Source organism: Fundulus heteroclitus, chromosome 24 (assembly GCF_011125445.2).
Source record: "Fundulus heteroclitus isolate FHET01 chromosome 24, MU-UCD_Fhet_4.1, whole genome shotgun sequence".
NCBI lineage: Eukaryota > Metazoa > Chordata > Actinopteri > Cyprinodontiformes > Fundulidae > Fundulus > Fundulus heteroclitus.
The window spans coordinates 14,367,334-14,392,564 of NC_046384.1; the positions used below are offsets into that span (position 1 = coordinate 14,367,334).

A 25,231-nucleotide genomic window follows, 5' to 3' on the forward strand; every position below is an offset into this window, starting at 1 on the left:
CCCCTCCTCCTCCCATCATCTGAAAGGGAGACGCATCTATGCCAAAGCATCCATACGGATGTAAAAACGCCCCCGTTATCCACGCGCACAATATCACACAGTAACCCGGATCGCACGTGGGACGCGGGCTGGCACTATGATGTGGCAAACCAAAACAAGTCAGGGGCGCGTGCGTGAACGGCGCGTGCCGAGCCACGTGCGCGCAAGGGACCGGCCCACTTCCTGCAGCGGCGACCGAGCGGAGAGGGAATCCAACGCGGCTAATTGACAGGCCGAGCCGCTTATGTAACCGCGGGGCTCTGACGGCTGGGAGCTGCCGCCCTCCCCTCGTCTCTGGTCTCCATGACACCCCCTCCTGCCTCCTCTGCCCACACGCGCTTCTTCCCCCGTCGCATCGCGGACGCCTAAACGACCGATCAGGGCGACGGGTCTTGGTTTGCGGATGCCAGGTCTGCTCCCAGCATCCGTCCTGCGCTTTCTCGACACCTGCACATCCCCCTTGCACACACACACACACACACACACACACACACACACACACGCTCCTCCGGAAATGAAAAGCCAAACATGAACCTTTGTCTCCAGACTGAGTACATATATTGATTCAGGAGAGAAAACAAAAGGAGGCACATGTACACAGCTGTAAACAGAGAGCATAACAATGGGATGAGTCGATGCAAAAAAAGCTTAAGCACTTGTTAAAAATTGAGTCAGAAAGACAGCAGCTTCCACGTCTGCTTAGAGGACTCCTTACATGTTTAAAAGCTCACACCAGCTCGTGAAATACTTCACTTGGAAGATCTACACAGGCATACAGTACATTTTGTCCCGGGCTTACAGAGCAGGAAGCTGATCTCCAGACCCAGAGTGAATTATTAAAGCATGTCTGACGGCGTAAACCGGCGTAAACAGAAAGACAAGAAATCAACACGTACAGGACAGAGCTAAGAAATGATTTCAGTGATTCGTCACGTTTACATTTTCATTCTTTTCCAACACGTGGGGTCTCTAAAAAGCGTACCCACCACTGTTCCGACTTACAGGTTTGAGATTTCAGCACGTTTTCCACATGTAATGCACCATGTATCCAGAATAATTCAAGACTTACTGAAGGGAGAGATTAAAATAAAAATAAGAAGCAGCAGCAACCTGGTTGCATCAATTAGCACTTTCTTTGGAGCAGCTTTTGATTCGGATTAATCTTTCAGCTTCTTCTTGAGTTCACGCACATCAATTCTTCATCGATCATCAAAATTGAACGGTGGAAAAGCATAATGTTTTCAGAAAGGATTTTCCTGACATTTGCTCTTTTGCATCCTTTACGTAAAGCCAAAACGTGCAAAAGTACAAAGAAATCCAGCATGGCGCAGTGCAAGCAGTAACCTGTAAACATCTCTTGTATTTTAATATCTCCCAACACCATGTGGTACAATGCTTTATGGTGTCTTGATACCAAACATGAAGTTTATACCCATTTTGAAAGGTTAACTTCACCAAAAAAGAAAACAAAAAACAAGCTGCGAAACACGGAAGTGACAGCGTTATGCTCTGGGGTTATTTTTCAGAAAATAGAAACGCCACCAGGAAAAAGCTTCCAACTGTCTGCATTTGTCAAAATGTAACAGAAGAGTGTCTGCGGCGGAAGAAAGTTAAAAGTTTTGGAATGACCTACAGAAAATCTCATAATCTGATAGTTGTGGGGCAAACATCACCGGGTCGAAATCGACCGAGTGCAGAAACTGAATTAAAAAGCTGCTTTTACAAAGTTCAAATATGTTAAGGGCGTTCACACGTATGCAACCAGGTTGAGCCAGTTTCTTTCTGGGATTTTCTCCTCTAACAGGTTTGCCTTTGCAGCTAAATGTTTCCAGGATACATGCGACACATGTGTAAAAGAGTTTCAAAACGATATGTCGTGGTTTCATTTTTCTCTTTCACACAACTGCTTTTTTAACAGGGGGTGTGTACACTTTTGAGAACCACTGAGCATCCTAAAATGATCATTCTTATGCTGCATAATGCTTAAAGAGGCTTATAAGAGTGTTTGTTTGTTAAAAAAAATAAGTAAATTCTCCAAATTTCTGGGATGTAAGAGGCAAATTTTGTAGAAAGTGGAATATTCTCACAAATCTATGCGATATAATTCAAGGCAAAGACATGATTTACTTAAAGAAACAAAACGCTCTGCAAACTGCTAACGTGATTTAAATTAAAGCCTATTTCACTTTTCTCTCACATAGAAAGTACTCCTGGACCAGTGCTTCTTTGCTCTTTTTGTGCTATGCACTATACTCTCAGTCTGGTTCTGCTGTAGAGTTTCCTTAATGTTAAAGGGGGAGTTTTCCTCTCCACTGTCGCTACATGCATGCTTGGTATGAGGGATTGCTGCAAAGTCAACAACACAACGCGAGCGACTGTCCACTGGTGGCTGCACGCTCATCCAGGTGGAGTGAATGCTGCGAGTCAATGACTTGATGCGATCTGCTGGGTTTCTGCTTGTATAATTCAATAGAAAGTGCCTTGAGATGACATGTGAATTGGCTCTATATAAATAAAATTAATTAAATATACTTTTGACTACTATTCTCCGTTTCACTTGTCTTTGTCGGACTTCTACCTCCAGTAAAAAACAGTTTAGTGTGACATAGTTCTAATGTCAAGCCAAGTCCACCTCTGATTGGTTGATTAGAGGAGAGCTGTTTTCAGAGATTTAGTCAGATTGACACCAAAATTCAATGAGCGATTGAATCAGGACTGATTTTTCACGTTAATTTCTTAATATCATTCCAGGATTGTAAATTTAATTCTTTATAAAATGAGACCTCACTCTTTGGAACTTATGCTAATATTTGCAGGCTCTTTCGGATCTGTAACTTTACTTTTTCTTCCCAACACAAATGCTCTTATAAGCCTCCTTATTTACTCAACATCACTCAAACACACTGCACAATACAGGTAAACTTCTTTAAAAAAACTAAACTAATAAAATAACTTAAACATTTGGTGCACACGGTGAAAAAAAATATTGGAGTTCTTTTATGTTCAATATAAAGCAGCACTGGTATTTTAAAATAAAATTCAAACGAGGGTTGCAGAGTCCTTCAAAGTAACATTCGCAGAACGTATACGCAGCAGTACAACTAGATTTATTCAGCTGCTCTACATGTTTAACTGATATATGTTAATTTACACCTCACAAATAAGCGGGAAAGAATCTCTGCAACGCTCGTTAAATTATCAGTCAGTATGACAATGTTTCCCAGCTTATGAGTTCGGTTTAATATTGCTTTCGACAGTTGAAACAAACGTATAGACGTTTCTACTCTGGAGACACCCGTTTCTAAAGAAATACTGCAATGCACGTTTTCAGTAAAATCTGTCATTATTAAGGTGTTCAGAACAACCTTAGCTTAAGTGCTTGGCAGCAACAGCGGTACTCAGGGAACTCAACTCGAGCATGAACTTGGTCTGGATGCGAAATGTAGACAGAACTCCAGAGAAACCCTTGGACATCACATGTCTGACTCATTGAGTCGTTTCAGCAGACATGATAACTCTCTCTCTCTCTCAGTCTCTCATAGAGAGTATAGTTGTAGCTGAGGACTGTGTGCTGCCGCCAAACAAAGGGAACGTCTGTAGGGGGGTTTGTGGTTACATGGTCCTCAAGTACAGCGACTAAACTGTGAAATAAGATAAAGAGCTATGATAGAAAGTAAGGAGATAAAAAACGGTTAAGATCCAGGAGTGTGTGCTGAATTTATGGGAATAATAAACTGTAGGGACCAGGAACAGGAGCTGGTCTAATGGGCTGACCAAGCTTTATCCCAGTTTAGAGCCGGACGCTCTGCTAAAGCTTCCAAACCCAGTGTCAGACAGGCTGAACTCCTCTGTAAACATGTCGGGCTGAGTAAAATTCGTCTCAGTGCGTTATTTTTTTTGTTGATCACGGAGTTGTCTTTCTGTTTGTGTGCGTTGAGATTCGGGGCATAAGTTAGGGTGTAACCACCAGCTTCAGTCTAACTTGCAATGATTCATGTTTGGCTAAATTACGTTGTACAATCACCTAAATGCTACAGCGGGGGAGGAAGCGCTAGGAGTCTCACTCCCAGACTGCTGTGTGCGCTCCGTGATGACACTACCTGCACAGTTTTAACTAAAGAAAGGCATATTATTGACTCTTTTGGTTTCCTGGTATGTTCTAACATTTCTCCTTTAACATATTTTAAATACAATCCGAGGGGAATCCAGCCCTTCTGCCGGGGTCAGCTTTAAACCCAACTGTTCTGATCGGCAAACCTGATTGGCTGAGCAGCGTACAGCGTCACATAATGTCATTATTGTCATGTCTTCTTGTCCTGGAGGAGCTCTATGATTTGTTCCTTTGGCTTTTCACTGAGAGGCAGCACAGGACTGTAGGTCAGCGCTGAGCCGTTGGTGGACAGGTGCTGGAAGGCCATAGAGGACTTTTCAGCAGGGCTGCAAAGGCGATGGAAGCGCTGAGGAGTCAAAAAGTATTAGTTAGAAAGATGAAATCAACAGTGTGATATATAATGAGCGCATCACGTTGAAATTCACCTGTGGCAGGGTTCCAGGGGTGGTGATCAGAGCGTAGACGGCCCAGATGGGGAGGAGGGAAACAGATGAAAGGGTCAGGATCCAGCCGAGCGTGGTGGCCCATACTGGAGCCACCAGTCCTTTACCCAGGCTCAGTGGAGACCAACGCACCAGGGAGAAAATAAATGTAGCCTGAAACAATGCAAAAGGGTGCGACTTCACAATCTCGTCCCAAATGTACAACATCAAGTGGATTCTGTTGACCCTCTTACAGTTTAAGAGGTAGAGGAAACAGTGGCTGGTCAGGTTTTACACCTATTACACACATTATACTATTACCTTTCACACACGTAAACTAAATTCAGAGTCTTACCTGGGAAAATTCAATGTTTTTTTTTATTTCATAAAAATTTGATTTCCCCCCCCCCTCCAAGATTGCAAGAGGTAGGGGTGTAAAGACGAAAGTAAAAAGCAGTGGTGTGAATATGTTTCACTTTTTAGACACATCTTGTTGTAAATTAATTTAATAATTATTACAACAGAATAATTATTCTGCATCCATGCAAGGGCAGGGCCTAATCCTGTTTTGTAGACAAAAAAGAAATCTGTACTACGTAGATTCTACTCCTGGACAGCTGATTAGTCTTTTGAATCGAATGACTGAGAATTTTCACCAGCATATGTTAGTTATTCGAAGCTGTTAGCATAACATTACGCTAACAGCTAATGCTAGTGGAGAGATCTCTGTTCTAACATTATGCTAACAGCTAATGCTAGTGGAGAGATCTATGTTATAACATTAAGCTAACAGCTAATGCTAGTGGAGAGATCTATGTTATAACATTAAGCTAACAGCTAATGCTAGTGGAGAGATCTCTGTTACAACATTATGCTAACAGCTAATGCTAGTGGAGAGATCTCTGTTATAACATTATGCTAACAGCTAATGCTAGTGGAGAGATCTCTGTTATAACATTATGCTAACAGCTAATGCTAGTGGAGAGATCTATGTTATAACATTAAGCTAACAGCTAATGCTAGTGGAGAGATCTATGTTATAACATTAGGCTAACAGCTAATGCTAGTGGAGAGATCTCTGTTATAACATTACACTAACAGCTAATGCTAGTGGAGAGATCTCTGTTATAACCATAGCTCTCAACTCTCACGCATTGACCGTGTGACACACGCATTTCACTGACTTCACACGCTCACACGCAACACATGGCATTTCACACGCAAACATGGCATTTCTCACGCATAAAAATCACAAAGCCCGTCTGGGCTGCGGACGACAAAACTCCGCCTTCTGCTGAGCTGTTTCGGCTTCTTTCACAGCTTGTGGCCATCAGTAATTCCTGCTGCAGTTCTTTTTAACAGAGCAGCAGGAAGAGTGATCAGAGTTATGAATAATTTTAGTCTTAACAGTGGTGAAAGTGAGCCGGTAAGGTCCTGTACCACGTACACAGGAGGGGAGGGGGCGGAGCTGCTGCCAGATGACCGGTTCATTCAGAACCGGTCATGGCTGCACGCTGGATCATAAAACAGTTCTGCTAACCAGATGCAGTTTAAAACGCCACTTGGTCAGTTATAAGTTTCGTTTTTAACTACATGCACCGTATTTCTGTGCCTCCGCGCTTGCTCCTCTCCCTCCCCTCCTTTCTCTCGGAGCAGGTGCTTTCTGGGCAGGTGCGCTCTCGTCAGTGCGCCCAGAGCGCACTGACGAGAGCAATAGAGATTTGTCTGGTCAGCGCGGCGACTGACTGAGAAACCTGTCGCTGTGAAAGGTGATAATGGTTATAAACTGTAACAGTCTAGAAGTGCATTGAGCTGAAAAGAGGGATACATCAGCAGCTGGATCGTGCGTAAAGACGCAGCGGGAACCTCTGTGTGCTTCAGTGTTGCTGCTGAGGGGATCATAAAGGCTTGATGAAACTCAGCCTGATTCACCAATCAGGTTATAGATTTACAATGATAAACAACCCATAGATGAATGTGTAACAGTATAATAACTCGGTCAATAATTAAAAACTACTTAATTTTATTCAGTATTATTTGAACAATTGTGTATTTTTTTATGTCTTAATCCATTAACTGAACAATAAAGTATTTATATGTCTCTTTCTCTTTTTAATAAAAGTAATACATGTCTACTTCATTGTCTGGGGGATAAAAATGAGATGGAGTTGACTCCACCGGCTCTTCCAGGGTCCGGTTAGCCCCGCCCCAAACAAGCTCCGCCCCCAAATTAGCATAATCTCACTCTTAACTTTTGATAAAAGTTGAGAGGTCTGGTTATAACCATAGCTCTCAACTCTCACGCATTGACCGTGTGACACACGCATTTCATCAATTGCACACGCTCACACGCATTACTTTGAAAATCTCAATCTTACAATGAAAATCTCACTCTTGAAACGCACGCGTCCGGACGCTGCGCGTCATGGCGGAACCAATAGGGGGTTTTCAGCTGACGTCACGCTCACGTGACTACTCAGCGCGTCCGCCATATTGGGTGGCAATATGGCAGTCGTTTCGCACCGTTGACCTGCATTGTATGACGCCTTAGGCAGTATTGGAAGTGAACAATGGGGAAAACGTGTTTAATGGTTGGTTGCACGGCCCGTGGAGGTGGAGATCAACGCTCTTTCTATCGCCTACTAGCCGTAATCGTGAATCAGTGTGAAAAAACAAAACAGCTGTCTGAACAACGCCGTCACCTATGGCTGACACGGATATCCAGGTCCGATTTGGACGGTGTTAAGCTGGAATACGCCAGAGTCTGCGGTGCTCACTTTGTCACAGGTAATTAACTGTTAAGTATTTAAAACACGTAAGAAGAATATATTAATAATAGGGCTTGGGCGTCATGACTTATTACTTTCCGCGGCTGTCATGTTGACTGCCTCCGCCGCCTCTACTGCCTATTACTACCGCATACTGTACTCCCTCTCTCAGCCGTGTTTTAATTTGATTAATTTCACCTTAACTTGATTTCAACCATGGTAAACCGTTGCTGTATTGTGGGCTGTAACAGCGCAACACATGATCGCCATGGGAAAAACATAGAAACAGATTAATTTTCCACCGCTTTCCTGCCTGGAGGCGCAACCACGGAGAACAACTGTTAGTGATAACAAAGAGTCGTCGGCTCGCTTGGATCGCGGCTGTAAGTCGACCGAACATAACTTTCCACAGTATCCCGATGTCAATGAGAGTGTGTTCTAAACGTTTGAAACACATAGCAGCAAGTTAAAAGTACATTACATGCGCGAGTGGTTGTTAGCACTGACGGTTAGCAGCTACTAAACTAGCATGTACCAGAGCCCGTCCGAGCGCAGCTTACCTTTGAACGAGTTGCTGTGTTCCCACTGTTTGCTGGCTTTATGATCTGCAGCTCCTACCGGCGCCAATACGGTAAATACAACTTAATTTTGCACTGGTCATTGTTCTGCTTAAATAATTAAAGCCGCGAGCGGCGTCGATCGGCCCAGAGCCCGTCCACCGGCCGCCAGCCACCACAGAAGCATGCAACACATTTGCGTCGGATTGTTTACATTTTTACCATCTTATTAAAACTCACCCGTCCACGTATGATGGCGATTTCCTTGATGTACATAACCAGATGTGAACTGGTTGTGAGCCTCTAGACCCTTGTAAGCTCTCATTTCCTCAAGAGTGTGCAGAGGGTTTTCACCGAACACCAGGTAATGCATCTGGATTACGGCTAAACAAGGCACCGTGGAGGGCATACGGGTCCATATGGTCGATCACGGAACATTTCCTCAGATATACGTCCTTATCTGGTCGCTCTAGCCCGCTGGCGTACTTATCCATTCGCGATACGATAATACGTGTACGACAACTAGAGATAAGGAAGTGTGCCACCCAATATGGCGGACCGGAAGTTGGCCAGTGACGTCAGTGAAAACCCCCTATTTGCGGTACAATGGTTTCCGCATATCCAGTAGTAGAGGTAACACAGCTGCAAGGACCGCCGCCGCGCAAACAAGTTTCCCTCATCCAAAGTGAAACACTTCTACGGTCCGTGTTGCGTGCGAATTAAATGGTAAGTCGTCATGTTTTATTACAAACTGTAACATGAAAGCAAAGTCCGTTTAAAATAGTGACCGGCTTGAATCGACCAACAGCCCCCCCCCCCCCCCCCCCCCCCGTTGGACCGTCTTGAATCGAACAACAGCACCCCCCCGACCACAATCTCACTCTCAACTGTCGTCAAAAATTGAGAGGTATGGTTATAACGTTATGCTAACCGCTAATGCTAGTGGAGAGATCTCTGTTATAACATTATGCTAACAGCTAATGCTAGTGGAGAGATCTATAACATTAAGCTAACAGCTAATGCTAGTGGAGAGATCTCTGTTATAACATTATGCTAACAGCTAATGCTAGTGGAGAGATCTCTGTTATAACATTACACTAATTTGTACCCACATTTTGTACCCTGGCATTGCCCTCCAATTCATTCCCACTTTCCTTTTATACTCATTTGCTTGCTGATCAGTTTAGTTTTTCGGAACTAAAGTAATTTCAATAATAATAAGTATATATTTTCTAAAATCTCACATGTATTTAAGAGTGAAGAATTTGTGATTTCTGAAGACTATATTTTATGTCATTTCCATTTATTTTGACTCTGATCCCTGTTTGGGCCAGTTTATGCTGATAGCAGACAACTAAATCTTTTTTATACCTAACATTTATGGGTATGAAATGATCCAAACTCCAGAAATGTGGACTCTAAATATTGTAATCTCAATAACAGCATGATTTTCCATATTTATTGTAAAGATTTACATGGTTAAAGGATTGAGAGTGGGTTGCCCAGTTGTTCTGCGTCACAAGGAACTGCAGAGAGTTTTACCCCACAAATAGAGATAATGTTACAGGTTTTTTGTTGGTTTTCTAAGCTCAAAGCTGCAAAGATTTGGTTTATATCCAAATACTGTAAAGAAAACGATGAGCATTCCCCATATAGCAGCTGACGTCTGTGCAGCCTTTATTTGAGGGAAAAATATGGAGTAATTAAATTTTGCTCATTATGGATTATAATGGAATGATTTAGTTTTGCAGAAGCTAAATGGATTAACTACGTGACTCAAATAGTGCAATTGTGTAACCTACTGAAGTTGAAATAAACACTTATTGTGAGTTTTAAGTTACTGTGGAGAGCTGTTCAGCATGATGAAAGACATCCCTACCTGTCCTCTCTCTGTACTGTGCAAAAAACCGAACATGATGTTGTGCTGCAGTTGGAAAATGAGATCACGTTCGTTCTTAAGATGAAGCCCCAACAACAACAACAGATGGATTCCTTCCTTGGAATGCAGAGCAGCGCTCCTCCTCAGCAGCTTCCAGAGCAACAGACGGCGGCAGTCAGCCGGGATCTTTCCAATTTTTACAAGGCTGCGCCCAACTACCTTGAATAATAGCTTTTCTGACAGCAACCACCAGAAGAATGCCGTGAGCTTGGCACTGATCGGTGATGCAGCGGAGGCTGCTCAGATAAGAGCGAAACCGGATATAGATGAACTGGTGTGGCCTCATCACACCAGCAGAAAGTGTTTGAGAAGGGTTCAACGTCGCTTCAGGCATCAGGCAGGGTGTCTGCAGATTCCTTCATGTCAAAATTTGATACTTTCTAAGAGGCTTTAATTTCCAGAGCTTTCAATCATTTTAGCCCATTTTAAGTATAAATCCTAGAGGTCACAATGAATTTATGGCAGGTATTTCTAGAGTGGTCAAGCATTAAATATGTACTGGATAATGGTTAGAGATACATGGATTGAGTGTGAAAGGATTGACATAAACAGGGTGGATAAAAGACTTTAAAATAAAAGGATGGAGATATTGTACATTTTAAACGAGGGGATAGGGAATGAAGTCTGGAAATACAAAAAGTTTTCCCATACCTATGAGACCTAAAAATACTAGAGCTAAATTGAATTCATTTCCAGAGTTTTTCAGGCTGGAAATGTATAAAATGGAAATGGAAAGGTGAAGAATTCTGTTCAAGGCACACAGATACCACATATGGTTGCTGTTGAACAACTTTTTTTTTGCCTCCTAATCATAATTCTTCTGAATGAGGAGTGTTTTCCCCTCTCTACCACAAAGAAGTCGAGATATTCTGGTAAACCTTCAAGCGACACAGACTGACTCACATACGTCTAAGGAAGGTTTTCTACGTACCACATCACAGCGAGGTGGCACGGTGTGGTTTGAAAAACGGACGGAGGTTACTCACGGTGCACACGGCCGGAGTCAGGTACTTCCAGCACAGCCTGAAGACGGCCAGGGGGGTGTAGCCCGTCATGTCTTTGATGTTGTCACTGAAACGCTCGGCTCCTGAGGAACAAGAACAGGAGCTTCGCTTTAATGCAGTTCGGTTAAAAAGTGTTTGGCACCTTATGCATTTCTGTTCTTCTTGTGTTTTTTTTGTCATATTTTGTTAAATGTTTTGCATCATCAAACAAACACTGTCAGACAAAAGTAACCTGAGCAAGTGCATATATCAGTTTCCAAATCTCAGTTTTGTTTATACCGTGAAAAAAAGGCTATCTAAACCAACTTCTATAGTATGTAGAAAAGTAACTCGGTTAACATGTTTTTAGTTCAATTTTACTACCCCATGACCAGGCCTGATCATGGCTTAAAACGCAGAATCAAAAAAACATCCACTTAGAAAATTTTCTGACAAAATTAATTAGATTAAAGCATTAAAAAAGAATCACCCTGAAGTAAAGGATTTTAAGGTCAGATGAGAAAACTCACTATCTATCAGTGTGAAAATGGTTACAATTGCTGTTCTAGGTGCTTGGGACTCAAGAAAACCACAGTGAGAGCACTTATCCACAGTAGGAGAAAATGTGGAACAGTGTGCTCGGCTAACCAAAATTATTCCAAGAGCCACATCACTGGCTAATCCAAGAGGTCACTAAACAACCCAAAACGACATCTATAGTGTTGCAGGCAAAAATCTAAGGCAATGAGACAGGCTGGGCAAAAATAAAATCCATAGATTGCAAGGCGAAAAAAACACAGCGGAAAGAAAACAAACCTAAAGGCACGTCTCACTTTTACCAAAAAATATCCTGACAATCCAAGACTTTTGGGAAAATATCCTCCACTTCAGATACAGAATATCACAATGACATTCAAACTTGGTGGTGCATCTGCTTTGCTCCTTTAGGACCTGGACGACTTGCTGCGTTAGATGGAGCCATGAACTCAGGTCTGGCCATCAGTTTGTGACATTCAGCCCAGTCGCGCTTGGCTTATTTAGCAGGGCAATGATCCAAAACGACCTCTGAATGGCGAGAAGAAAAACACACCAAATGGAGGCTTTTGAGTGGCCTAGTCAAAGTCTGACCTTAATTGGATTAGAAGGTGTGGCATGACACGAAACAGGCTCTTTATGCGCTGAAAACCCTCCAAATTGGCCAAATTTAAACGATTCCGCAGAGGAGAACGGGGCAAACGGTTCTCCACATGTAAAAGACTCATTGCCAGGTATCGTAAACGCTTAATGGCAGCTGCTGCTACCCAGGTCGGCACAGCTGGTTAGTAGATTTAAGAGGTGTATATATTTTCATAACCAGGTTGGTTAGGATAGCCCCCCCCCCCCCCGCCTTAATAAACAAAATCCTTATTTGAAAAATGCTATTTGTTTTTACTCTGGGTATTTTATAACCAACATTCAAGTGTCACAAAGAAAGCAAAAATACAAGAAATTTGTAATGGGACAAATATTTTTTTTCACAACCCCCTTTAAGTGTTTGGAGGAGATCCAGACCACCATTTTTATACTCGGCGGCAGAGAAGGCAAAAAAAGAAACACAGATCAGATTCTTTTTTTTATTTAATCTGCTGTTTAACCTTTTATTTCCTGCAACCGAGTCCCCGAAAGAGTCATCCTCTCTTTGACCTCATGTTAAATATAGAGTCCTCAAAAACTGTAGATTCCCACAGCTATAAAAAAAGAGGCGAAAGGGTGAAGCGCAGTCCTGACCGCTGCGTTACCCAAAACCCCCGAAACCGACTGCTGGGAGAGCGACCCGGCTTGGCCCTCATACAGAAACACACGACATGAACAGATTTGGCCTATTTCTTTATAGTAGTAAAGTTAAAAGCTGACAATGTTAAAAACATTAACCGGGCTGTGCTAATGGGGACCAAACCACAAGCATCTCTCATTTAAGCTAACAACGTCTCGTGCAGTTTTAGAGACCCGCTTCTGGACCGAGATAGGGGCTCCCTGGGGCCGCCAGGGGCAGATTTAGGGCCCAGCAGAGACAGATGGGGGGGGGGGGGGGTCTGGAAAGGAGCCAGTGTCTTGACAACAGAGGATGGCTGCAGCCAGATTAATATACAGGCTCCTGACTGGAGGTGGAATGCAGGAGGTGGACAGCTCGAGAATGTGCTTCTATCAGAACGAACTACATTCTTCAACGACGGCATTTTTCATTAAATTCTGACATACATTTAAATGGAAAGGTAAGAAAGGAACAAAAGTTAAAACAAGAGAGGAGATAGATGCATCCTAAACAGGACAAGAAGAGAGATGGAAAAATAAAGATGAGGAGCGAGGGGGCGGGTGTAAAGCAGCTGAGTAAGGACAAAAGTTATTAAATGGAAGTGAGAACAGAGAAAGATGTATATGTAGGAGGAAAAAAAAAACATCAAAAATACAGTTGACTCCTGATTTATAGTGCACTGCATCTCTATTTAAACATTTAGTAATTATTTATTGCATATGCATTCAGCCCAGTGAGTCAACACATTGCAGAACCCCCTTTAGCTGCAACTACATCTGCAAGTCTTTGGGGCATTATCTCTACTAGCTTTGTGCATCTAGACACTAAAATGTTTCAAATCTTGATTAGACTGGCTGGAGAACATTTGATAAACATAGTTTTTAAGTCTTGCCTCAGATTGCCAATGGAGGTCTGAGTTGGTCTGGACTTTGACTGGGCCGTTCTGACACATGAATACACTTCGATCTAAAATAGTCCATCGCAGCTCTGGCTTTATGGTAACGTGTTTTTTTTTTTTTGCCATGATGCTGCCACCATGTTTAACCATTGGAATCGTGTTCAGGGGGACCCCATACATAATCTTTTCTGAATTTTTAAACCGTCTCCAACTTCTCCCCTGACCTGTTGCGCATATTCCTCTGAAACATCCCAGTATGTGCGCACCTTTTCTGCAAGGCACAGTGTGTTAAAACTGAACTAAAAATAAGCTACATTTTCTTAAAATTAGTGTATCTATCCTTGATTTGAGCAGGTAAATAAGATGATCTGCCAATGAAATAAGATTTTTACACTTAAAACACAAACAACTCATCTCCATCGTCATATTTCAAGTGCAGGATGTCTAATTATCTTATTTTAGGGGTCAAAATACTTATTCCATTGGCAGATAATGTAATTTACCTGCTCAAATCAAGGACAAAACACCAAATTTTAAGAACATTTTAACTATTTTAAGGTCTGTTTTTGCAGTGAAGGCAGCTGGGATTCATACCGTAGACCCAGCCGATGGCCAGCGACTGGAAGATGGAGAGGAGCAGCAGGCTGGCTCCACTGCAGGAGAAGTGGTCATAGATCTGGAACACATACAGGCCACCCTGTCCGCAGTGGAGGCATACACAAAAACTCTTTAGTTTATGCAAAGAAACGTCTACCAGGGGACAGATTTTAGCTCTTTATTTGCAGAAATAAAGCCGTCAATTTAGGCGAAGGCGTATGAAACTCACCGGCGTGACCATGACCAGCCCGATCAGGAAGCAAACCACGCACACGAACAGCAGCAGCAGCTCTCTGCGGTAACCTCGCCGGATCACGTGGGGGTACAGGTCTGTCACCGAGGTCATGAGAGCCTCCAGACTCACAAACTGAATCAAAGAAGGAAGGGGGGGGGATGTGTGCGTGTGAGCTGACAGCTACACACGCCGCTTGCATCGGGGGTTTGATTAGTAAGGGGGGGACTCCACCTGCGTGTCGAGGCCCAGCATGATGATCATGAGGAAGAAGCAGACAGCCCAGAGCTGAGGGACTGGCATCATGGCAACGGCTCTGGGGTAGGCGATGAAGGCGAGGCCAGGCCCTGTTAAAACGCACGATAAAACAACGCTGTCAGGACTAATGTTCCTGTTCTACCTTTAAAAGGTCTTTTAAAATCCTAACATATTTCTCCCAAGGGAAGGAAACTAGAATATGTGAAAATATATATCCACTTTAAAACACGTTAGTCCACTTCAGTTTGAAATATTCATTCATCAAAAAAAAAAAAAAGCCAATAATGGTTGGTATATTTATTAAACTTCACATTTTTAGGCTATATTCTTGCAAAACAGCCTAAAATGGCTTGAAAATGAAAAATCAATTGGCTCCGAAAACCACTTTTCACCTGACTGAGCCACGGAGGCTATGTCGACACCCTGCTCTTCAGCCATGAAGCCCAGCACCGAGAAGATGGCGAAGCCCGCCAGGAAACTGGTGGCGCTGTTCAGGAGGCACAGCATGAAGGAGTCCCTGGGAACAAACACGTGACATGATGCATCGTCACGTGATCCAGCCCAGAAAAAAAAAATTTGGCTTTGTGGGAGCTAGAGACGGATCTGGGGGAGCGGAGTGCTGTGTGGGAAGCTGAGACTGTGGGAAACATGGCAGCGAGGGCTTTTCTTTGAGGTGGGGCTGTGTCAGGGTGTTTTCTCTGCCCATTCCTGCCATTCCTTCTGCAAGCCATCGGGCCTGTGGGAGCTAACGTCTTACGTTTCTCTATGTGTGTGTGTGTGTGTCAAAGTGTGCGTTAAAGTGTCTCACTTATAGCAGTCGTTGTTGTATTTGTTGTAACTGCCCAGGGCTGTGAGACTTCCCAAGCAGATTCCATAAGAGAAAAAGATCTGGGTACCGGCGTCCATCCATACCTACACAGAGAAGAGGGGAACAAAAAGGAAGGAACAGAAGTGGTTCAGCATTGAAATTCATCTATAGTTCATTTTAATGCGTCTTGTTGGGACTTTACTGGATAGACCAACGACAAATCGAGCATAGCTGGGAAGTAGAAGGAAGAGGATGCGTAGCGTACATTTATTTTTTTTATAAATAATAAATAAGATGTGGCGTGGATTCGTATTCAGTTTGTGTTTAGGCGTATATGCACTATTAGTTTTGTGCATTTCAGATATAGGCCATACGCCGCAAAAAGGGAACTAAAAGTAACATTTTCTTAACATTAGTGCATTGGTCCTTGATTTAAGCAGGTAAATGAGATTATTTGCCAAGCTCCACAACATTCCCAGTCTCCCTGATGTTTTCTTTGGCTTGTATGATCCTGTTTGTTCACCAATGTTCCCTAAAGCACCACTGAGGACTTCGCCGAGCTGCTGGATTCACGCTGAAATGGAATTACACACAGATGGGACTCCATTAACCAACTGGGTGACTGAAGACTATTTTGTGCTGATTTTTGTGAATTTCTCCAATGTGAGATCAATAAAGCCTATCTTATCTTTTATTTTGGGGTATCAGAGTATAAAAATTCACACTTTTCACGTTTTTATTTGCAATAAAACATGAAAAAGAAGAATTTTCCTTCAGTTTCACCGTTATGCACGACTATTTGTCGCATCTAAAGCGAAACATCCAGTTTATAAACCAAACAGGTTTACGGGCTGATATTTGAAAAGAAAAACTGTAGAAAAGTTCAAGCGGTGTGGATAATTTTGTAAATAACACCTGAAAAAAACTACAATATATATATATTTTTACACATTGTTGCAGAATTGAAGGAGCGTTTGAGTACCTGAGGGTCAGCCAGGCGGGTGACGTTGGGTTTGAGGTAGTAGATGATGCCCTGGGTCGCTCCAGGCAGCGTGGCACCGCGCACCAGCAGCACAAACAGCATGACGTATGGGAAGGTGGCCGTCAGATACACCACCTGAAGGTAACACACACGCATAGAGAGGAGAAAGGCATAAAACTCGTTGAAGGAGGGAAGCAGTCAGACTAAATGAGTGCAGTCTCTCTTTCTGCTCTTTCTTCAGGGGTTTTGGAGCTTCGTAAGAATGATTGAAGAAAAAAAAAAGATTTCAGAGCTATAAAGCATCTCCCGAGCTTCATTATTGCTGTTAGGAAGGAATCTCTTTAATTGGAACATAAATTATGTAGAGCTTGTTGAATTTTTCAACTGCAGCAGTTTATGGAGGAAACTCCTGTAAAGCAGATTAGATGGTGGCTAAAGTGAATATCCTGTGCATGCAAAAAAAAAGGTTCTGGGTTCAAATTTGTCTGCATGGTCTCCGTCTGTATGCGTAGGTTCTCTCCTGGTACTCTGACTTCCTCTCACAGTCCAAAAACATGAAAGTTGGGTTAGTTAGTAAGTGTGCATGCATGGCTGAGTGTCTCTGTGATGAACTGGTGACCTATCCGGGGTGCTGTAATAAAAGTAATAAAATAACCTTTTCATTTTGCAGCTTTTTAGACATTTTCTTGTGCACCAGCAAATCTCTCTCTATCTTTACCTGCAAGTTTGCCAAGGAAAACTATTCCAATTAAAAACAAGACTTCCTACTTAGTCTTTGCCTTGCCAAGTAGAGCCAAGGCATTTTGCAAAGCTTTTGCTCCATTTAGAGCAAAACATGCCACATACTGCATGCCTTTGAGCAACGTGTGCTGAAAATGATGTTCGCCTGGGTTTAGTTTAAGGTTAAAGTGGCGACTGATGAAGTGGAGGTTGGTTCCCAGGCTTAAATGGAGTAGAAGGTGATTGACCTAGTAATTAGAGAGCATTGGAATACCGGGTGTAATTGTGTCCGACTAAATAAGAGCTTTGCCGCTTGGCAGACAGAGCAAACCGTTTTGGAAAAGCTTCCAATGTGAAATTCACCTTTGCAGAGGGGATGCAACAACACAATGATGTCTTTGGAAATTCAGCAAAATAACATAAAAAACCTGTTTATGAGACATTTGATATCTACCAGATTCAAGAGGTGATGTTTTGACAACAGCATGCCTCAAACACAAATGATGATTCAGTCACCATGTGGAAACTGCGTTGCTAATTTAGCTGAGGTCGGGGAAAATTGTCTGTTTTTACACGATGATCTCACTACGGCTCCCCCCCCGGGCGTCACCAGGTGCCGCTCCATTTGGGACTGAAGACGTAAACTCAGAAGCTCTTCAGAGTCAAACCGTAACTGCCTTATGCAGAGAAGATAAGTGATTGTTTACCCTTAAAGGTAAGTGCTTAGTGACTGCTGGTCCGCGTACGGTGAGGACAGCAGCATTTCGCACGCAATCGTATGAAAAAGTGAAGTCGGTTCTTTATCACAACAACCTCACATATCAACATCTAATATTTTTATTTATCTCGAGGAAAGTGAGTAAATTACAGGTAAATTACTAAAATTAATCTTGTTTTAGTCTATGAAACAACAGTGTTAACACAAATGTTAGGAACCTACCACCCAATAGCTAGCGTTACCACCTCGGGCTGAGATGAAAGTTAGCGCTGCTTTTCGTGTTCAGCTGTGAGATGTTTAACAGGTTTTTTTTTTGGGTGTACAATCCGTTTCCAGTCACCTCACAGCATCTAAGACGGTAAAAGATCTGGGCTTTGATTCGACCAAGGATTTTCTATTTCTTAATTCTCAGTCAGGCCTTGGCTAGTGCTACTTCAGCATTAGTGTTTTTTTAACAGATGGTCTCCTATTTTCCTCAAGCACCCTCGGAGACAAGGTAGAATCCATGTTGGATGTGTTGACGGTGAGCCGACCAGGTCCTGCGGCAGCAAAACATCCCAAAACGGTCCAACCTCCAGCGCGTAACGCCGTATTTGCTCTAAGCTAGACATGTTCTCTGTTCTGGTTTTATGCAGATTTAGACTCATCCGTCCAAAGAACATTATTCCAGCAGTCCTGGACTTGGTTTACGTTCTCTTTGGCCTTCATGTGCGGCCTCCTTCCAGTTATTACAGCCATACAGTGGTATGGCTGTAATAACTGGAAGGAGGCCGCAGTGGCCGCATACAGTGGTATGGCTGATTTTAAATTATGTCGAGGCCTCTTTACATCTCTTTACATCCCTCACTACATTCTCTCTCTAAAGGAATCAGGCGGCCCTTTGGACCTCACAAATGTCTTTGCTGTCACTTCAAACGTCAGGAGCACCAGGTTAAACGTCTGAGGCTCAAACAGGGCGAACCGCCTTCAAAATGCAGAGTCATGATGTTCTCATGTGGTCAGCAGGAATGACAGGAGGGATGTCCCATTTTATTACTCACTAGAAATCACAGTTTATCTAAATGACATTTAACATGTATTTCCTTCTGTCTTAATTGTTTATTTATGTAACTGCAATTTCCAAGGGATTTGGGTATTCTAACCGGTCTGTCTTATGTCAGACAGCCAGAAAAAAAAGGATGTGAGTGTTCATAGAGCACATAAATATCTGGACTATTTTAGGGCTGAATGATTTTGGAAAATAATCTAATTGCAATTTTTTATCTTAATATTGCGATTTAATGCGACCCCCCCCCCCCCCCCCGGTTTAATTTATTATGTCTTTTTAAACATATACAAACAACAAATCAATTTGTTTCCATGCCGTGCGGATTAGTTGCTAAAAGACCCACAGCATCTAAACTCAGAGCAGAAATGATCGCGTTCTGCCTACGAAATATTTCAACCAAAATTGCAATTTTGACTTTTCTCTGCATTAACCACAAGCAACAAAAATGGCCTCTAAATTAAGTATTTGTAAACAAGTACTATTTAAAACAAGAACTTTTAATGTTTCTATTAATCAGAATATTATTCAAGAGAACAGCTTTTAATTGATTGGGACATCAATCCTTGTTGAACATAAAGTGCAACCAACAAGCAAGTCTATGTATTAAACTTATTGCCCAGAACTTAATGCTATGTATGATTATATAAACTCTAAAACAAGTAAAGTTAGATTATTTCACTGCTGCAACTGTCTTCCCTTCCATGTGAAGGCAAACCCACTTTAAACATTTTACCGACACCTAATGGACGCGTCTAATTCCCTAATTGTTACATAGCCAAACATTGCAAACATCTGCGATTTGGAAATTGCGTTTTTTTACTTTGGAAATGCGATTAATTGTTCAGCCCTAGACTATATTACTCAAATAAAAGCAAAAAATTAGCGCACATGTTGCGTGTATTTATGCTGGAAGTGTATAACAACGTGGGCAGAATGCTGCTGACCTTTCCGGTGGACTTCACGCCCTTCCAAACGCAGAAGTAGCAGACGAGCCAGACGACAGCCAGACACAGCGCCAGCTTCCAGCTGACGGGACCCAGCTCATCCAAAGTGCCCGACAGGCGGAGCACCTCCCGCCTGAAAACACACAGACGCGTTAGCTGCAAACAGAGGCGCTGATCATACCTTTAAGTGACACTTTAAGCCCCACTCACTCCCAGAACTCCATGACCGGGGAGGTGGCGTTCTCGGGCACGGCGCTGGCGTTCGCCGTCTGGTTGTATTTATCGAACAGGAAGCAGGCGTCTGCGGAACACAAGGACAAGCTGTTACGTTTTTCCGTCGGTGCCGCACCGGTGGGAGCTTGCGACGCGCCGCCTACCGACCCGTGTTCCAGGTGTTGTTACAGTGGGACCACGGCAGCTCCGCCTGGAAGCTGTAGAACAGGTAGAAGAGCGCCCAGGCCAGGATGACTATGTAGTAGACGCAGCCGTGCAGGATCATCACCTGGCTGGCGTAGCCGAGACCTGCGCACACGTGAGAAAGACACGCTCTTACGTCGCTCCCAAGTCGCTCGAGTTTCAGATAAAAGCCTCCGTTTACCGCGGCCCTCCACTTGCAGCCCACACCTTGTAAATCTTCATTAGGAATGAAGGATCTGATGATGTGGAGTGGGCTGCAGACAAGAAGGCCGTTTGTCTGGATGAAGGGCTGTTTGTTGAGTCCGCTAATGAAATTCAGCCCTTTAATCGGGTCCCGAGAGCAAATCAGGGAGCAGCTCTCACAGAAGCTTCCCTTTGTTAAGAGTGTTTGCACAAGGTGAGCAAAGATTGCAATGCTCTCCACGAGGAGCAAGAGCCACTAATAGTAGTCAAACAAAAAGTAAGCGTGCAAATACTGTGCCTTGTAAAAGCAGTCATAACTTTACACATGATTTTATCTTACAACAACAAACCTCAATGTGTTTTCTGAGGCTTTCCATGTAATAAACCAACACGACACAGCAGGTAATTATACTTCTTTACATACAACAGAAATCTGAAAAGCGCAGACTTTATAAGTCTTTGTAGGAGAACTTTTTACTTTAGGTTTTCCAATCAATCGATGACCCCCACGCTTTGCTTACTAGACCGCGTTTAAAATAGCATTAAAGCGATCCAGAAGGTTTATTTGTCGTGTTTACTTCAGTAAAAGCCGATAAAGATCTGCTGCATCTGCTCAGTTTGCTGCACCTATATGCAAATAAAGCCCGCCAGACAAGCGGATCAAAGGGCATGAGATTGTGTCCCAGAGTTGGACGCTCTAATTTAGCTGCTATTCCTCCGACTCACGAATGCAGTTTTAGAGCACCTGGTTGTGTGCTAATTCTTCATCAGGCTGTCTGGATGTTGTGCTTCATTAACGTCTCGGTGGGTTGAGCGAAGGTTTAACCGTGACCTGCAGCGCGATAACAGAGGCAGCAGTGATTTGTACGCGAGCCTGCTGCTGTCAGAACAGCAGGGTGGAGGACAAACGGGAAAAAGTGCTAAACGCTCTAAAAGTTACCTCTTTGTATATTTGAACTCTTCCCAAAACTGGGCCTGAAGTCAAGGCTACCGTCATCAACCCCCAGTGTTTGCCATGTGGAACTAGACGTTCCCATACAGCAGAGGTTTTGTCTCTCCTTCCCCAATTTCCTGCACAGATAAGTTTGGTTTATATTGTCTGGAGAAGTGACTTCTGACTGGCTGAGATCCTTACAGATGAGACGTCACGGAAGTTAAATAAAAGTGACGTTTTAGATAGCACGTCTGGTGGTTTAAGAACGATTTGTCTGACTGCACTCTTGTGATGGAGCAATATCTGAACAGGATAATTCAGGGGAGTTATTTTTGGAGCTGTCTGCTGGCAACGATGACAGGAAGCGCGCAAGTGTGAAGCATGGTGGTGGCAGCATCATGCTGTTAGACTCGTTATCAACTGTACTGGTGTGTTGCACAAAAAAAGGAGGATTAATTAAGGAGGACACATCAAAACTGGTTCTGGAATGGATAAACCTACAACCAGGTCGGCTGATTTTGATTTTTTTTGTAATGGGGCCCAAAAATTCCTGGCGGCACCCCTGCTTACAACCATCCTGAATATTTAAAGCTTGCTTAAAAGCCTTGAAACCAAACAATTTAAATCTACTGCACCAATTCTGCTCAAACGTCCACGCTTGCTGATGTGGTCAAGGTGCATCTTGCTCTACATTGGGATCAGCAGGTCATTTTAAGCCTGCGTGGACTAAAGAAACTCACGTTAACCTTAAGCGTCCACGCCAAACTTTTGCCCAAAGGACAAAATCAATTAGACAATTATTCCCCATGATGAGTCGACGTAAACTTTCGGCACACAGCTGGCACTGAAGGTCCAAAGATGACTCCGTAGGTGGACACATCAGCCAAACAGGAGAAAAACGACAACACCTGGAGGCTTGGGGGCGAGGACGGCCCTATAAGAATGTCGGAGGACCCTAACCCGCAACCTTGTCTTATCACCTACGGCATCAAAAAGAAGAAAACAGTGGTTCTTTAGAGAACCGCACATTGTGTACATACCGTACTCTTCTTCTTGCCGCACGTTTTCTAGCATTACTCAATGGAGACATGAAGATTACACAAATCCAAGAAAACAGGATTTTAACCCGGAACTGTTATATTATGAGATCGCCGTCTTGAGGAAGACTGCTGACTTGACAGCTGTCCAGCAGGCAGTCATTGACACCCTCCACAGAGAGAACAGATCCTAAAAGGCTCACACAGATTGCTGTATCCAAGCATATGAACTAAAAGTTTAGTGGAAGGAAAACATTTGGTTTGAAAATGGTACGTAACTCTGTAATAACCATGGTATCGCAGCGCTTGATCGGCCAGCAAACTGGCGTGGCTTAAACCCTATAGGAAAGTATTGCGTGCTCACTTCCGTCAACTTTTCAGTGAAAATACAAACAGCAAATAATCTCCTGATGACGTCCTAAAAAAAACAAAAACAGGATCACCTCCGAATAGCGGGCAGATTGTCCTCCAGGCGCTGACCCCTCCCAGGCTGGTGTACTGCCCCAGTGAGGTCTCCAGGAGGAACAGGGGGATGCCGCACAGCACCAGGAACAACAGGTAGGGAACAAAGAACACGCCTGAACACAAACGACAGGTTAGACAACTCTTCCGATCAATCCACCAAACCTATCAGGCCGGAAACAGAACACGGGTCACATTAACGTGGGTATGAGGTCGACTCCTTTTCTCCTTACCGCCTCCGTTTTTGTAGCAGAGGTAGGGAAACCTCCAGACGTTGCCCAGCCCGATGATCTGTCCGGCCACGGCCAGGAGGAACTCGGCCTTGCTGGCCCACTGGCCTCGGGCCTGCAGGCCGTCTTCTTTCCCGCTGAGGAGGCCTCCCTGGTGGAACTTGGTCAGCGGCTTGTCGGCGGGCTGTGAAAGCGGCTGGTCGGCCATCACCGGTTCTGGCAGGGATACACACACACCCCTGAGAGAGGGGGGGAAAAAAATGATAATAAAAACCACATACTGGAGCAGCAGCAGACAGACGACATTTAACTATAAAGAGAGGTAAAACAAAGAGCTCACATCTTAGCAGCTGGGAAGGAGAAACTAAAAAGCTGTGAGTAATTCTGACTGTTTGGCTGCGTGCTTATCTCCTCTGCGTAGGTCTCAAGGACAGCTAACGCGGGCGTGTGTCTTATCTACCGCCTGCAGGACACCCAAGGCCTAAATTTGTTTATTTCTCAACATGTCTCATCATTTTCATTAAAAAAAATATATATTTTTTCCCCCCACATATATTTAAACAACATGCTTAAAAATTGTCATTTTTACTGAAATTTATTTATGGATTAATGTTTAAGCACATTTGAATCCAAACCTGGGGGGGGAAATGAATTTTATATACATTTAGGACACATTTTTTGGTTTTGTGTGGCCCTTAGCATGACTAATAATCCATCAAATCACTCAGATTTGATGGAGCGTGATCCATGAACATAATATATATATTTTTTTTATTGGCCGCAGACTTTTAATTAGACTCGGGCCATTTTAACGCATGGCTATGCTTTGATCTAAACCACGCTGTCCTGCTGGAAGCTTCAGCCAGCTCCATCCATTCTCCCCCATTAACTTTGACCAGCATCCCCTCAGCATGATGCTTCCACTACTCTGTTTCTACAGGTGTGTTCAGGGTGAGGCGTTTAGTTTTTGCTCATACGTAAGTTGAAGGGTAAAAAGCTTAACTTTGGCCTCATGCCTCTTCTTGCCACGACTAATGTGACGCGCAGCAGATGGCAATAATCTGAACCTGTGGTAAAAATTACTTCTAATAATGCAGATTAACCACAACTAAGAGCTGGATTAATAATTAGTACAACACAGATGTTGACGTCTCACTGCAGTTCATATGACACCCTGACTTTTTCTTAAGTAAGTATCTAATACAAGATGTAGAGGATGAGTTAAAGGGGCCTCGCTACTTTGTTGCCTTTATGTAAAGCCTCTCAGACGGTTTATCTCTGTAAATTCAAGGGTTTTATTGATAGATATGGCGGTTTGTGTAACTTTCTCATTTATGCCGGTGACCTCAGTGCGTATCCCATCCTCACCGCCCCCCCAGGAAACCATGTGATCAAATAACGCTGATGTAACAAGTCCAAACCACCTTTCATAAGTCCAGCTTCGCTACCCAACGCCACTGCGCTCCCCATAATTTAACAGAAACGACGACGTAAGGACAATTTGAGGGTCCCGTCCGCCTCTGCCGCGCGCTGTGTCACCGCATGTAACACATTGTTGTCACGTCACGTAACGGTACCGGTGCAGAAGCGAGCAGCAGAGGCGTGTTCAAGCCGCAGGATGCTGCTCCAAAATCCCGCCTCGCGTTAAAAGCCGCCTCGCGTCCGCGTTCTGAAGCTTTCGCTCCGGCACGCGCTGTGGAAGGACGGCGTGCGGACAGCTGGACAGGACGGTGCCTACCTCTGCGTCTCCCGTGCTTCTTGCACACCTCGGCCACCCCCCCCCTCTGCCCCGCGTGCGCGCAGAAGTGGTCTATTCCGGGCGTGGGCAGCTCCGTGTCCGCTGGCCGCGCTTCTGCCTGGCCGAGTGCCGCGAGTCGGAACCGAATTGTCAACCCAGACCGTGTTTAAGGGTCCGGTCCGAGGAATGGATGCCCACGGGCAATATAAACAGGTTACCAAATGAACCGCGCGGCATCATGGGAATTGAATGCTTCCACCCCTCTCTTTATTGTTTCAAAACTTCAAAGATGCCGCCCCTCGTGACGACTTTTGTTGTTTCCGCTACCTGCTAAGCAACTCTCGAGCATTATGAAATGACATATTCAGCTCCGGTTACGCATCAATACACCATATTCAAGACAAGACAGAAAAA

At 43.7% G+C, this 25,231-nt stretch overlaps 1 protein-coding gene across 1 annotated transcript; it reads right to left on the bottom strand.

Annotated features, from left to right (window-relative positions):
• Positions 1–570: 570 nt before the first annotated feature.
• Positions 571–23,527, bottom strand: LOC105921517 (sodium- and chloride-dependent GABA transporter 2). The gene is made up of 15 exons (XM_036128146.1): positions 23,420–23,527; positions 23,083–23,318; positions 22,831–22,965; positions 20,198–20,338; positions 20,027–20,117; positions 19,817–19,949; positions 16,387–16,521; positions 15,405–15,508; positions 14,989–15,113; positions 14,573–14,685; positions 14,336–14,473; positions 14,104–14,206; positions 10,823–10,923; positions 4,576–4,746; positions 571–4,496 (listed from the first exon to the last, which is right to left on the bottom strand). Coding segments are annotated over exons 1-15 (1,884 nt in total). The 5' UTR covers positions 23,422–23,527; the 3' UTR covers positions 571–4,340.
• Between the last annotated feature and the right edge of the window lie 1,704 nt (positions 23,528–25,231).